The sequence below is a fragment of the Cryptomeria japonica genome, chromosome 4 (assembly GCF_030272615.1).
Source record: "Cryptomeria japonica chromosome 4, Sugi_1.0, whole genome shotgun sequence".
NCBI classification, from domain to species: Eukaryota; Viridiplantae; Streptophyta; class Pinopsida; order Cupressales; family Cupressaceae; genus Cryptomeria; species Cryptomeria japonica.
The window spans coordinates 21,340,534-21,356,048 of NC_081408.1; the positions used below are offsets into that span (position 1 = coordinate 21,340,534).

Here is a 15,515-nt window from a genome sequence, read left to right on the forward strand (position 1 = left end):
GTGCAACCAAATTATTCAGGTGGTTCATCATCGGGCACAAACAAGCTCATTCCATATAGAGTGTTTCTGGAGATATCAGGTACATGATCTCTTTTTCAAAAAAAAATCCAAGTTTGAGTTAAATCAAAATATAAATAAAAAGGGAATTGTCTTAGAAGTATTAAATTTTAAAAATTTGTAGTTCATTTTTTTACAAAGATGTGTGTGTATGTACATTTTGCATGTGTGGATAGAATATCAATGCATGGATGCAAGAGGGTGGAAAGGACAACATCTTTGCATTGTGTCATGAGTACAAATAATCACCCATGGACATTGTACACTAGGGATTACTCATGTTTTTGTTGTGATTGCATTTTGGAAAACCATGGTCACTGCAAGAACCGAGAGCTTGGATATGTCAGTTAATGGAATTTGGTGCCACTAGTTGTTACTGACATATATGAGGAAAATGAAGAAGAAAGCTTTGAAGACATTCCTTTGAGTTTTAGTGATTATGACAATATTTCAGGATTGATTTAAAAAGGTACATGCACACATATATAGTTCTTTAAATTATATATTTCAAAATGTTGAAAGTTTTTATCAAGTACATTTTATTTATAAGTTTTAATTTTTTGTGTAAATTTGAATTGCAACAGATATTTTTACAGTCATAGCAAAGGTTGGAAATGTAGAAGGTGTTAGTTATTATTCATTGCATTGCATAGAAGAGAGGAAGAAGTTAACTAAATTTGAAATGAGAAATGAAATGTCCTTTCCCACATGTTTGAACTAATTAATTGATTTTATGCATGCATTTTCAATTTTTATCCACTTTCACAAATTTTTGAACCTAGAGGAATTTGTTGTTTCTCATATTCAGGCTTAGTTATAGTGCAAGGGACATATTTTAAACAAGTCAAAATTCTTCAACATGGGATTCATTTCACTAAATATCAAATTGACAACAAGGTATATTAGTATAGCCACCTAGTCATTGTTGTTGGCCTAATTCTTCATACAATTTTGTTGGCATTGCATGAAGATTGCATTAATGATGTATAGTGTTGTCATTGATGTCCATTGCAACTGGTATTGAAGATGTATTGCAAACCGGTAATGATGATTGTATTGCAACTGGTAGTGGTGTTGCAAAGCAACCGGTATTAGTAAAGCAATGAAGGAAAACGGTATCGATATTGTTATTGAAGTAGAGATCAACCGGTAACCCTAACCAAATGATAAGCAGAACCCTAACCAATGGATCCTGGTGAATCGGTTGTGTTGATATATGATCAAATGGTGATCGGAGATGAAGAGGCCACATAAGAATGATGCACGTGATGAATTTCAAAGTGATTTTGGCGCATGAAGATAACCATTTATCTTGGGAATAAGAAAATGCATAGCATGAAGTGAATAAAGTGTGATGAGCTATAGGATCCAATGTGCAGTGATCCAGGAGCTGTTGAAGTTGTCTAGAACAATGTGTAGTTGATTGCTATGTAATCCAACGGTCATGATTGGACCGATATGTTTGTAATCTCTATGAGATTTGTAGGTTTTGTGATGTGTTACCGACCTATTGTATTTGTATTTAAGGTCGATGAGTTGTTTGTAATTGTGTTGGCAAATTTGGTTTAAGTGTGGTAGTGTGATTGTTGCCAAACCAGAAGGAGTGTCTACAGAATGTTGTTAAGGCAAATAGGAGCAGAAAAGGATCTGACTAAGCAAGATAGTACTATTTTCAGATTAGCAAAGAACATGTTCTTCTCTAACCATTACAACAGTTAAATCCCTTAATTGGGTAAGCTTTAACAGGCTTCTTCTTTAAATCCTCTAACCAGGTGATCCATTAGCTTGGATTTGAAATCCTCCACTGAGGTTCTCTTTAACAGGGTATTGCCTTTAACAAAGTATTGTAGTCAATCCCTTAACCGGGTGGTCCCTAACTGGATTTGTTCTTAACAGGACATTATTGTATAAGCTTCTTACAAGGCTTGGCTCCTAACAGGGCGAACTTCAGAAGAGTTCAGAATACTTCTGGGCATTCATCCCCAGAGTGGTTTTTCCCATTTGGGTTTCCACGTGAAAAATCATTGTGTCAAGCGGTGAATGATTTTGTGGATGTTTTTGATATGGTTGATTTGATTACCTGGTAAATCCACTTAGATTTGTTTAGATGATCGGAAGTGATCTGAAATGAGATATTACTAATGTAAGTAAAGTGGTTTAATGTTTTGATTAAATGGTTTGTGAGTATTAGATCTGTTACATTGTATCATTGATGTTTTGATCAACCAGTAAAGTTTGACAGTGCAGTTGCAATTTTTATTACACTGTCTAAACCAGTTAGTTTAGCAAGTTGTTTTTGAGTTGGGATTAAGTTTGGTGAAAGCTTAGTTTGTTTTCTATCTACTGATTCACACCCCCCCCCCTCAATAGTTGACTGGATCCTTATTGTTTCATCATATTATCAAATTCCATGTCATGGGCGGTCTCAAAAGTGGAGACTAGATAGTGAAGATCATGAGAAAATATTAAGTGTTATTGAAGATCGGTCTGAACCACTTGATGTGGTATGAACTATTTAGTACACCATAGTACATGTGTTTGAACACATGATTTGAATTAATAAGATTTAATAACTTAACTTGTTTCCAAACTTGAATAAATTATTATGTAGTGTTAGAATTTAAACTACATGCACAATATATGGATTATGTGGACCATATTGTTTAGTTAAATATGAAATTTATATTAAAGTAGGACATGTATGTATGTATGTATGTATGTATGTATGTATGTATGTGTGTATGTATGTATGTATTGTTTAGTTAAATATGAAATTATAGATTTTTTTTTTTTTTTTTGAAAAAGGGGTAAAAATTTAGTCAGATAAAAGCAAAATTACAAACCGAAGGCCCAAGGCCCAACAAAAGAGAGATAACCAAAAGGTCTCAATAGAGAACCCAGCAACACACTACATATTCATGTCCTTCAACAATAACCTTTCCAAAGTCTTAGTATAATCTGTCGGTAAGCCATCTCTCTCCCCAATATCTCAACCATCAACATGCTCAGAAGCCCACTTTGCCGAGCAATCAGCCACTATGTTCCATTCTCTACGAATGTGACAAAAGGAAACAAAATCCAAAGTACTGCACATACACCAAATCTGTCTAATCACAAAGGCAATTTTCCAACTAGCATCATACAGATTTTGCTTATTCTACATATCCACAACAATTTGGGAATCTGACTCATAAATAATCTTCCTCCAACCTAGAGAACAACTCCACTCAAGTGTAATCTTAATAGCAAGTGCCTCTATTAAATTATTAGAGTGTTGACCTTTATAAGTTGAAAAAAGAAAAATAGCAGCCCCATCAATACCTCTACCAATACCACCAATGCCAGCATGACTAGGATTCCCCCAAGAGGAAACATCAATATTTATTTTTAGAACACCAACACGAGGAGGTGTCCACCTCCCATCCCTATGAATCCTCTTCTTAACAGAATTGAATATTTTGCTAGTAGTACAACCCAATCCACTATCTCCCAAATTCAAATTCTTTACAATAGCATAATCACCTGGATCAACAGTATTAGACATATCACACTTAACATAAATAGTCTCCCGAAGCCTACTAACTATCTTTTCTCATAATTGCAAATTACCCATTTTGGAATCACAAAAAACCCTATGATTCCTTTCTAGCAAAAGATTCCAAATAATGAAAGCTAGTTCGATAGCCCAAGCCACCTAAAGGAAGGATGTTTTCACTGGGGGTTTGCTCAAGCTTTCCAAAAATTCAATCAAAGAAGAAGAATGAACACAGGCATGTTGCCATGCCTCCCACCACCTATGACAGATTTCCTTAAAAAATGAACACTAAAAAAATAGCTGTAAGCTACATTCTTCACTACTCATATTACAAAAGACATAGATGGAGGGTCCTTGAAAACCTCTCCTATGAAGGTTCTCCCAAGTAAGGCATTTTCTTTGAGCAACTAGCCATAAAAAAAAGTTACACTTAGGCCAAGAAGAGATATGTCATACCGTCTTCCACTAGGACACCTCAACCAAGCCATGCACTTGTCTATCAAGCATGGCATACCCCGCAACAACCGTAAATTTACCTTTTGGGTTAGGGCCCCAAGAAATCCTATCCCTCTCTTTGAGGGAACTGCATATTCTCCGAGCCAAAATCTTTGCCAGCTCAAGACAGTCTTCAACTAAACCACCCAAAGGCCACTTCTTTGGGTTCTTCCAACAGGACATCTCAACTTACCCTCTATGAACAATCTTTTTAAAGTTTTCCACCTTCCATCATCCAAAAATATATTGCAAAGCGACTGTAGGTGAGGGAAGCTGGAGAGAATAGGAGAGTATCCATCCCAAGAGTCCTGCCAAAAAAGGGTTTTGGAGCCCTTATTACAAATCTTGAAGAGGCCCTCCTTAATAAGCCTAGTTCCTTTTTTGAGAGTTTCCCAGATACAAGATCCCCTACCAATCAAATCCAAACGAGGCACATCTTGGCTATCCACACCTAGAAGGTACTTGTGGGTTAAAATCTTGGCCCAATCTTGATCCTGGCAGGTGCACCATCTCTAATACAACTTGCTGCCAAGGCCTTCCCAACCAGACCTATATGTCGAAGACCAAGGCCACCTGCAAAATTTGGTCTATAAATAGATATCCATTTGACAAGGCTCTACTTAGAGGAGAGAAGATTTCCAGACCATAAGAACTAATGGGCAAGACCATCAAACTCCCTCACAAAATAAGATGGAGGAACCTACACACAAGACCTATAGATGGGGAGAGACTGCACCATTTTCTTCAAGAGAATCACTCTCTCGTTAAAGGAGAGCCATCTAAAATTCCAATGACTAACCTTTCTCTGAAACTTGTCTAAAATCCCCTACCAAAAGTCACTGTGGTGAGAGCCCACAACCTAAGGAATCCCGAGGTACACAAGAGGGAGAGAACCAATTTGAAATTTGAGGATCTGATCAATCCTAGTTTGAATAATCTGATGAGTATTAAAGAAATAAATAGAGGATTTAGCCTCATTAATACTCTGGTCAAAAGCAGACAAATAAGTATCCAGAGCTTTCCTGAAATTCATAGCCTTATTGATTTTAGCCCTACCCATCAAAGCAGTGTCATCGACAAATTGAAGATGAGAATAAGGAGGCAAAGAATTATTCCAACACCACCCCTGAATAAGACCTTGCCTCACCTGAGACTTAATAAATCTACCAAGTCCCTCAGCCATGATAATAAATAAATAGGGGGACAAGGGATCCCCTTGCCTCAAGCCCCGAGAAGCACTGAAAATCTCCAAAGGTTCATCATTAATAAGAACTGAAAAGGAAGAAGAGGTAATACAACTGAGGACCCAATTAACCCACTCCTCTCCAAAACCAAATGCCAAGAGAACATTTTGTAAGAACATCCAACTCACTCAATCATAAGCCTTCACCATATCAAGTTTAATAAATATAGTCTTCTCCCTAGAAGTTGCCATGGAATGAATAGCCTCCATTGCAATCACAACACCATCCAAAATGTGCCTCCCGCCGACAAAGCCACATTGTTCCTCTGAGATCAAAGCACTAAGAAATGGCTTGAGTCTTTCAGCAGTTAACTTAGTAATAATCTTATAGATCACATTACACAAAACAATAGGCCTGAATTGATCCAGACAATTTAGAAAGAGGAAGGGTCGTCATGGAAAGAACACCATTAAGAAGTTCCTTTCTTAGATTCAATGTTACAGATGTGACAAATTTGGGCACTATGTTGCCAAATGTCCAGAAAGAGCTAAGCAACAAGCCACATTTGCCAAAATAGGAAAATCTAAAAGGGAAGAGGACCCCGAGAAGTATGTACTCTATTCAGCACTCACAAACCAAGCATCAAACAAAGTTAACTCCTGGGTGATCGACAATGGCTCATCCAGACACATTACAGGATTCAGAGAAGTGCTAGACTCCATGAAAGTGGAGAATGATGAAGAAGTAACTATCGGAGATGACTCCACACATCCAGTCAAAGGAGTTGGAACCTGCACCATCAAACTAAAGTCAGGTGTATCATTACAACTTAAGGGAGTGCTATATGTTCCAGGCATCAAGAGAAACCTAGTCTCAATATTAGCACTGGAGGACAATGGATATAGAGTGACCTTCATGGACAACAGAGTGTTGGCTTGGCCAAAGAATTCATCCATCAAGAAAGCTAAAACTATTGGTCAAAGACAAGGCTACTTGTATGAGCTATGCACAGAGCCCAACTTAGCCCTAATTCATGAGACTATAGATCCTAATGAAGTCTGGCATAGAAGACTAGGCCACCTAAATTTTAGAGCTTTATCATCAATGGGAGACCTTGTCACAGGTCTACCTAAGTTAAAGCAATATCATTCAGGGTTGTGCAAAGGATGTGCCCTAGGTAAAAATACTAAGGGTGCTTTTCAAAATAGTACTAGGAAAACAAGTAAAATTTTAGAGTTAGTTCATTATGATGTATGTGGACCCATGTCCGTACCTTCTTTGGGGGGATTTTTGTATTATGTAATATTTGTTGATGACTACTCTAGGAAAACTTGGATCTACTTTCTGAAATGTAAAGAATCAGAAGATATCCTTAATAGGTTTAAAGAATTCAAATCATTAACAAAGAACTACTCAGGGAATAAAGTTAAAACCCTAAGAACTGATAATGGGGGGAATACAAATCAGAATTATTTAAAGAGTTTTGTAAAAATTCAGGGATTAAGAGGGAGTTAACAATACCTTATAACCCTCAACAAACTGGGGTAGCTGAGAGGAAAAATAGGAAAATAGTTGAAGCTGCCAAAGCTATGATTCTTGATCAGAATCTAAATGTCAATCTTTGGGTAGAAGCAACTAGCACTGTTGTATATATTCAAAATAGATGTCCTCGCTCTCATCTTGAAGATAAGACCCCTAAGGAAGTATTTACTAAATCAAAACCAGATATCAGCCATCTTAGGATATTTGGATGCCCTGTCTATATTCATGTACCTAGGGAGAAAAGATTAAAATTAGAGCCTTCTGGAAAAAGGGGAATTCTTGTAGGATATAGTGAAAACTCCAAAGCCTACAGGATCTATATACCTGGTCAAAAGAATATTGAACTAAGTAGGGATGTGATCTTTGAAGAAGACTTAGCCTTCAAAAGAGCCCAAAGCTCACTAGAGCCTGAAGTCTATATCCCTACCCCTAGCATAGATGAATATCCTACTCCTGAGCTTCAAAGGGAGAATCCTGAGGAAACTATAGGTGAAACTCAAAATCCACCTAGATAAAACCTCAAGAAAAGACCACTATGGGCCACCAAGACTTTAGCAGAAGCTCAAAAGTTTGTTGCTCCTTCAGGAACCTTCAAGGAAAGCAAAAGGCCTAATAAATTCACTAGCTATGTTGCCCTTATGAATGATCTCTCTAAAGACGAACCAAACAATGTACCAGATTCACTTGAACATCAAGTATGGAAGGATGCCATGTCTAAAGAGTATCAGTCCATTATGAAAAAAGATGTTTGGGAGATTGTTCCTAGGCCAACTAAGAAATCAGTTGTTTCATCTAAATGGTTGTTCAAGATCAAACATGTTGCAGATGGCAGTATTGAAAAACACAAGGCCGGATTTGTAGCTAGAGGGTTCTCACAAAGGGAAGGAATAGATTATGAAGAAACTTTTGCACTTGTTGCCAGGTATACATTAGTAAGAGTTGTATTAGGAATTGCAGCAGCAAAGGGGTGGAAGGTAAACCAGATGGATGTTAAGACAACATTTCTAAATGATGAGGTCTCAGAAGAAGTCTACCTAGAGCAACCTGAATGGTTTGAAATTTATACTAGGCTTCTCTAAGAATGATGCAGATCCTAATCTCTACTACAAAAGAAATAAAGGTGATATGCTAATATTGATTTTATATGTTGATGACTTATTAATCACAGGAAATGATCACCTTTTAGATCAATGCAAGAAAGATCTATCCAAAGAATTTGATATGAAGGACTTGGGACTCCTTCATTACTTCCTAGGATTGGAAGTATGGCAGAATTCTGACAACATTATACTCAACCAAGGAAAGTATACCTTGGAAATTTTGAAGAGATTCAAAATGCTAAACTGTAGGCCTATGACCTCTCCTATGGAAACCAATTTACATAAACTTACAGAAGTAGCAGCAAAGTCACAACCCACTGACCCTACTCAATACATACAGATGATTGGATCTCTGATGTACCTGGTAAATACAAGGCCAGATATATATTATGCAGTTAATTCTCTAAGTCAATTTATGTGTGAACCTAAGGAGATACACTTGGTTGTAGTAAAACACATTATGAGATACCTACAAGGTACCCTAAACCTTGGTCTCAAATATGAGAAAGTTGATATAGACCTACATGGATTTACAGATTCAGATTGGGCTGGAAGTGTGACTGACAGAAAAAGCACTTCAGGGTGTTGCTTCAATCTAGGATCAGCTATGATATCTTGGATCAACAGGAAGCAGTCTTCTGTAGCTCAAAGCTCCACTGAGGCCAAATACATTACAGCTTCTATGGCTGCCCGAGAAGCAGTCTGGCTTAGGAAGATTCTTGTGGGGTTGTTTGGAGAGCCTATGAAACCCACTATTATACGTTGTGACAATTAGAGCTTCATAAAACTTTCAATAAATCTAATGTTCCATGACAGATCCAAGCATATTGAGATTCCATACCACTATGTGCGAGATATGGTAGACATGAATGTGATCCAATTAGAATGTGTTTGTACAGGAGATCAAACTGTAGATATTCTGACCCAACCTCTTTCCAGAGTGAAGGTTGATCACTTCAGAAAAGGTTTAGGTATGATAGAAAGGTAATTCGCTTTGTAAATCTGTATTTGCATATCAATAAGATGTTTAATGTGTAAACTTCTTTGTCATGATAGGACATTTTGGATTTTATCCCCTAGGTTCATATCTAAGAGGTGATGATCTCTCAAGATAATGAACACTTGTATGAAGACATTATAAGGTGACGATCTTATGATGTCCAAACCATGTATCATGTTGGATCTCTGGTGTGTCATGGATGTGCCATGATTGTGTTGTGGTAAAAAATTTGTATAAGGTGTTAGTGCACATATCACAACTTGGATAAGATGGGAACTTAATCTTTCTCATATGATTATCCTTAAGTATTGCGTGTTTAGGCAATACTGATATCACATGCTTAGGTGATATCCTGTCATCACAAGATTGACGTGATGGACATTTGTATCACGTGTTTAGGTGATACTTCATATCATGTGATTAGGTGATATGATTTTCTAGAGAGTCACATTGTGTAAATAATGCTAACTATCATTTGAATTATGATGCTTGATATATTGTTTGCATTTATCTTACCTAGCTAAGAGGGAGTGTTAATGCATGATAGCTTCAGTAAGATAAATGATTGAATGAGAGATGAATGAAGTCTCTCATTCAATCATTTATCTTATCGATAATTATGATGAAAAACTTCAAGCTATTAATCCTTCATTTGATAACCATTCTTTATTTGTATATGATCAATCTACTTAGTTCGATTAAATGCTTAACTATCGATAATCATCCTATAGCATAGAATCCCGATTTAATATCAGTTACATTATTTGTGTTCACTGATTATTAAATTGGACTAACAAATGCAATCCAATTTATATCAATTAACATATTTAATAGTAAACAAATGATTATCGGATCAACCAAACATCGATTAGTATCGGGTGTCAATATAAGCTTGCACCGATTGATATCGGGTTATGTATGCACCGATTAATATCGGGTGGCAAGGTAAATACGCACCGATTGGTATTGGGCTATGAAGTTAAGCATACACCAATTGGTATCATTTGTTAAGATAAACATACACCGATGGGTATCGGTTGTTAAACATACACCGTTTGTTATTACTGCGATTAGCAAAGGGGCACGATCAAGTAATGTCTTGATCGGTCATGTCTAAAATACATGACCGGTCAAGGAATTGCTTGATCGTACCCAGCTTGCATTTATATATCAAATGGCATTTGTGAGAAAGGACATCGAAATCAATAAATGCTCCTCTCACCTGCCATACAAAAGAAGATAGATTTATAATATAAATAGATAATACATAGTACAAGATAATATCAACTAGAATATAACTTGCATATTGAATGGAAAATTGAACATCATTTACAAAAACATAATGCATTTAAAACAAATATGTGCAATACCTATTAGATGATATATCATCGAGAGGGCCAAGAGTGGGAAATGATATTTCACCTACAAGATACGCAAGCCACCACATTGAACTCCAACAATAATATCCTTAATAGGTTCATTATGAACTCACTTCCAACCCAAGTGTAGCCTCCTTAATCTTCTTAGTGAAACCTCATAAAAAAGTAACCATCTCAACACGTGATCTCCAAGAACAAGAGATCTCCTAGCCACAACCAAATTTAAAATAACACCCAACCATATCATGCCAACAAACCTCTAATGAAAGACTATACTCTAACTAGAAAATGTGTAATTAATAGTCCACCATGGAATAATAACATAGATCCTCTAGATTAATGATCATTAATCAAACCAAAAAATCATAAACCAACATCTCAAATAAAGACTCCAAGAGTACTCCATAATACCAATGTGTCAACATCTCCAAAAAATATGAAGAAATCCATCTTTGGTGATGTCAATGCAATATCACTAGACATATTAAACAAGATAAGAGAGCTCCTCCATGATACTAAAAGCCATTATAGAAGATCAGCCATTTCCAAATGATGATTCCATATCACTAACAAAAGCTTCCATTAAATCTAATATTAAGGTACACATAGAATTATGATTAGCATATCATATATGAAGATCATTTATGCTCCCAAAACAATCAAAGAAATCAACATCAAGAGCTCCCAAAGGGTAAAGTAAAACTACAATATCTAAACTAGGAAGATAGACCACCATCATCATTGTCAAACAACACAAGCAATCTATTAATGACACCATAGTAAATATCTCTTGATTGAATGTCATACATGACCTTGACCAATAAAACAACTCAAACATAACATCAAGAGCTTCCAATTGGAAAATGAAACCACGATCTTCCAACAAATAAAATGTGTTGCTATCTTTAGTTAAGAATTAACCCAACCTCACTAATAATGCATATACAAAACAATCATGTCTTGGACCAAAATCCCCAAGGGTACTTGATGAATGTCCATGAAAAAATTATCACCAAAAAAATGTAGCTGCATTAAATTCCCACCAAGTCATCTATCTATACCATATAACCAACAATTTTGAGTTTCAAAATATAAATGTATCGAGAAACACCATATGCTTGCCTCATAATGATAACCAAACCAAGGAACCAGGTGACCAAACAAGGCCACGCAAATAGAATCTATATACACAATAAAATATGTATGGGTATACACAGCCCACATTCAAGTTATATGTGAAACCTATAATTATAGATAGCCTAAAACATTGAATAATTTTTAGATCTTGCAATGCGACATATAAATTTAATAGTACATCGATGTAATGTCATAAATTTCATCCTATACAATTTCACATCACATATGCTTTCCCTTTATTTAAATTTAAGACAATTATGCTCATCACGCTTAATGGTAGTCTAAAACATCTCCATCTTTCAAGCATACCTAATTTCCCAATCTTTAGGTATAGTTTTCACAAAGATGAATGTGTCACATTCACACATGCCATGATGTGCTGGAATGCCATGAAAACCCATGACAATGCAATAGCCATTAAGACATTACACCATTACCAAGAATCCTCCAAACTTATTATTTTGGACTTTTGAACCTTCCTTTTGCCTCTAGCATTCAAATTTGAACTTTACTCTCTCGCACTTTGAACAACATTCTTGTAATTTTGGATATTTTCTCATCCATAACAATAAATGTTCTCACTTGCTCACACCATATTTTATGCAGCTTTTATTTTCTCTCTCACATAGTAGTTTGAAAAGCTCCATTGGTTGTATTGAAGAACACTTCACATGGGTTTTGAACGCTATTGTTGCTTTCTAACGATGTTTGTGTGAAATAAATTATATGTTGTAGGGTGTTCTCTCTCTCTCTCTCTCTCTCTCTCTCTCTCTCTCTCTCTCTCTCTCTCTCTCTCTCTCTCTCTCTCTCTCTCTCTCTCTCTCTCTCTCTCTCTCTCTCTCTCTCTCTCCAACGAAGTGGTAATCTTAGCATATTGTCTTATTTTTGCATTCAATAAAATATTATTTATTTCGATTATATATCTATTATCTTTTTATCTGTCCTTGCCATTTGTGGAGATGGAAACACCAAAATGAGGATTTGACTATGGAAAGTCCCTATATAGCAACCCAAAAAAAAATCTTTGGTCTTCGGTGTATAGGTATCAAAGAAGAAGTTGTTTGGTGATGGTTCTTGAAGTTGTTTTATGTCTATGGTGATATCTCTCCTCTTCATTGTCATTTTAAAGTTTAGTTTCATTTAATATATTTCTTTCAAGTGTTATAATTTTTTAATCTCGTTTGTTAATCACATTTTAGCATTTATTGGACGTTGGACTCTATAAATACCATTTTGTTCTTCTTTATGAACAAACACATTTCTCTATCTGCACAAGATGCTAGCGCACCCTGCTATCATTTGTGCTCCATGTAGACATTCTAGAGAAAGAGCTAATCAGAATATCCAAAAGACCTGTGTGGTTTAGACTATTTGTTCTTAAAGTCTTGAGAATATAACTCAATCCTCCAATCATTGAAATATTATTTTTTTATAATTAATTAGGTAAACTTGAAGGTCATTGTAACTTCTATATTAATTTAAGTTGAGGGTAGGAATCTAAGCTCTCAAAGGACTGGTTATCGTTTATAGTAGTTCACATTTCTATGAGAGAAAGCAAGTTGACTTGGTGTATCCACGACTATCATGACATCCATATCTATGTAAGATAATTGAACAAATCTCATTCATCTACCTCTACAAGCACATACCACCCGTTTATATGAATCTTGTATGTCTATATTCACAAACATTTGCCACCTATTCATTAGTTTCACAAATTCTTTTCATGTGAATAAAATTGCTACAACAATTCTTGCGGATGAAATGATTTTTTTCTTTTATATTAAAAAAAATATCAAAAAAATTTCTCTATCCTTGATATATTACAATATGATCTCAAACATATAATTAATGCTCTCTCGATTACTTAATGTCATAAAAGATAACATAAGAACAAAAATCTCTCGAAATTTAATACTTATAAAATATATCATCGTGTTTCTATATATAATCTCTCTATTAAATTTAATGCACAAAGTTTCCCTATCCTTAATATCATAAAGTTTGAAGAACAAAGCACTCTCTAAATTTAATGCTTGACGAAACATATCACAAAAACAACGCACTCTCTTTAAATTTAACTTGATGAAACATATCACAAAGTTTAATGCTTGGCAACACTTTGTTAGCAACTTCGTGCCTTTTTCGATAGAAATTCAAACGAAATTTCGCTCTATTAAAGAGGCAAAACAAAATTGTGAGACGATCGAAATAACCCAAATAAAACGTGAAAAACGAAAGCTTAACGTGCTGAGAGAAAGAAATTTCGCTGTCAGAGTCACAGACAGATCATTAATAAATTTTGGATCAAAAGGAAATAACCGGGCACGTGAAAAACGAAAGCTTAAGTTGCTCATAGAAAGAAACTTAAATTGTGTCACAGACAGATCATGTCCCTCTCAGACGGAAAACAAATGAATGCAACACAAAATATCCTCAATCATCATTATATTTGAAGAATGTGTTTATTTCTCTATTTTTTCAAACTAAAATGAATCCTAATCAAACAACAATTAGATTTAGTTGTAGAAAATTAAGGCGTGATTTGAATTGAAGACGAAACGTGAAACTTTAGTCAAAAGACCAGATGGAAATGTTGGCAAGACACTGTGGATATGCATCATTTCGAAGAAACGTGGTGGGAAAGTATTCTCACACGTGAATTGAATCTGCAAATGACTTTGAATTCTTGGTGAGTGATTGATGTAAAGAACATTGATGGAGGAGATAGGAAGGCCATTATGGCTCAAATTGCACAGGCTTGTGTGTCTCCTGGATTTTTTCTGGTATATATGCTTGCTTTTCATCTGGGTTACACTAGAAATAGAAAAAAAATGGGTCAGTTGTTTCGATTGTAGAAGTAAAACATGTTTTGAAGGAATTTTGGTTAGTGTTGGGATCATTTTCTTATACGTATCTTACTATTGTTTGTTATAATCTTACTTTTGTTTTGATTATATAAATAAAACAAGTTCTGATTAAGAAACAATAAGATTATAACATATAAAAATAAAATGATTGTAAGATAGCGAGCTGAACCCATCTTACAATTAAAAAGATGGGTCAACTGTCAATTGAGTGTTCTAATTGATTTTGTTATATTATAAAAAAAATTAATTTAATTTTGATTGATAGGGTCTTCAATGACAATACATATCATGGGTTGACTGATATGCTTTGTTTGGAAATTTGAAATTTGTGACTGATTAACGGTAAAAGTGTCTTTAATTTTTCAGATTACAAACCATGGCATTGACCATGGTCTTCTGGACCGTGTGAAGGAGGTATGTTCACAGCAATATAAGATTAACAGAGAACAAAACTTCAACAATTCTTCACCAGTAAGGGCACTGAACAAAGCCATTGAAGCTGAAGCAAAGGGAAATAATCTTGAGAAGATTGAGAATATGGATTGGGAGGATGTTTTTCAAGTGCATGAGATGCGAGACACAAATTCTTGGCCTTCAGAGCCCAAAGATTTCAAGTACGTGTACAATGTTCAATCAATACTAAAATATACTGCTGCACATCATTTTATTTGATCTTTCTATATATTTCCTGTAATGTGGAATAGTAGAATCAGAATAAACATTACAATTCTTAAATTTTGACATTGTTTCTCAAATTCTAAGATTGTTTGAGATGTTATTTGTATGAAGGTAAACATTATCATTGAAGGGTCAAGAAGTTTGATTCGAGTCAAATAAAAAAAATATAACACATTATCATTTGCATTTTATACAGGGAGATAATTGAGGAGTTCCGTAACCAAATATTCAATCTGACAGAGAAACTGTTGGAAATAATAAGTGAAAGTTTGGGGCTAGAGAAAGGATATCTGAAAAGGGCATTTGCAGGGGAAGAAAAGCCATTCTTTGGCACCAAGGTGAGCCATTATCCTCCCTGCCCTAGGCCAGATCTGATAAAGGGCATCCGTGCTCATACAGATGCAGGTGGGCTCATTCTTTTGTACCAAGATGATGAGGTTCCTGGCCTTCAAGTGCTTAACAATGGTAATTGGATTGATGTGCAACCTATGCAATACTCAATAGTTGTGAACATAGGTGATCCGATACAAGCAGTGAG

At 35.4% G+C, this 15,515-nt stretch overlaps 1 protein-coding gene across 1 annotated transcript in view; it reads left to right on the forward strand.

Moving 5' to 3' along the window:
• Positions 1-15,515, forward strand: part of LOC131057461 (1-aminocyclopropane-1-carboxylate oxidase-like) — a 28,263-nt gene that overhangs the window by 6,163 nt on the left and 6,585 nt on the right. The window contains exons 3-5 of the mRNA XM_059218783.1: positions 14,141-14,215; positions 14,666-14,913; positions 15,174-15,510. Of these exons, the coding sequence (XP_059074766.1) occupies positions 14,141-14,215; positions 14,666-14,913; positions 15,174-15,510 (660 nt within the window). The remainder of the gene's footprint in view (positions 1-14,140; positions 14,216-14,665; positions 14,914-15,173; positions 15,511-15,515) is intronic.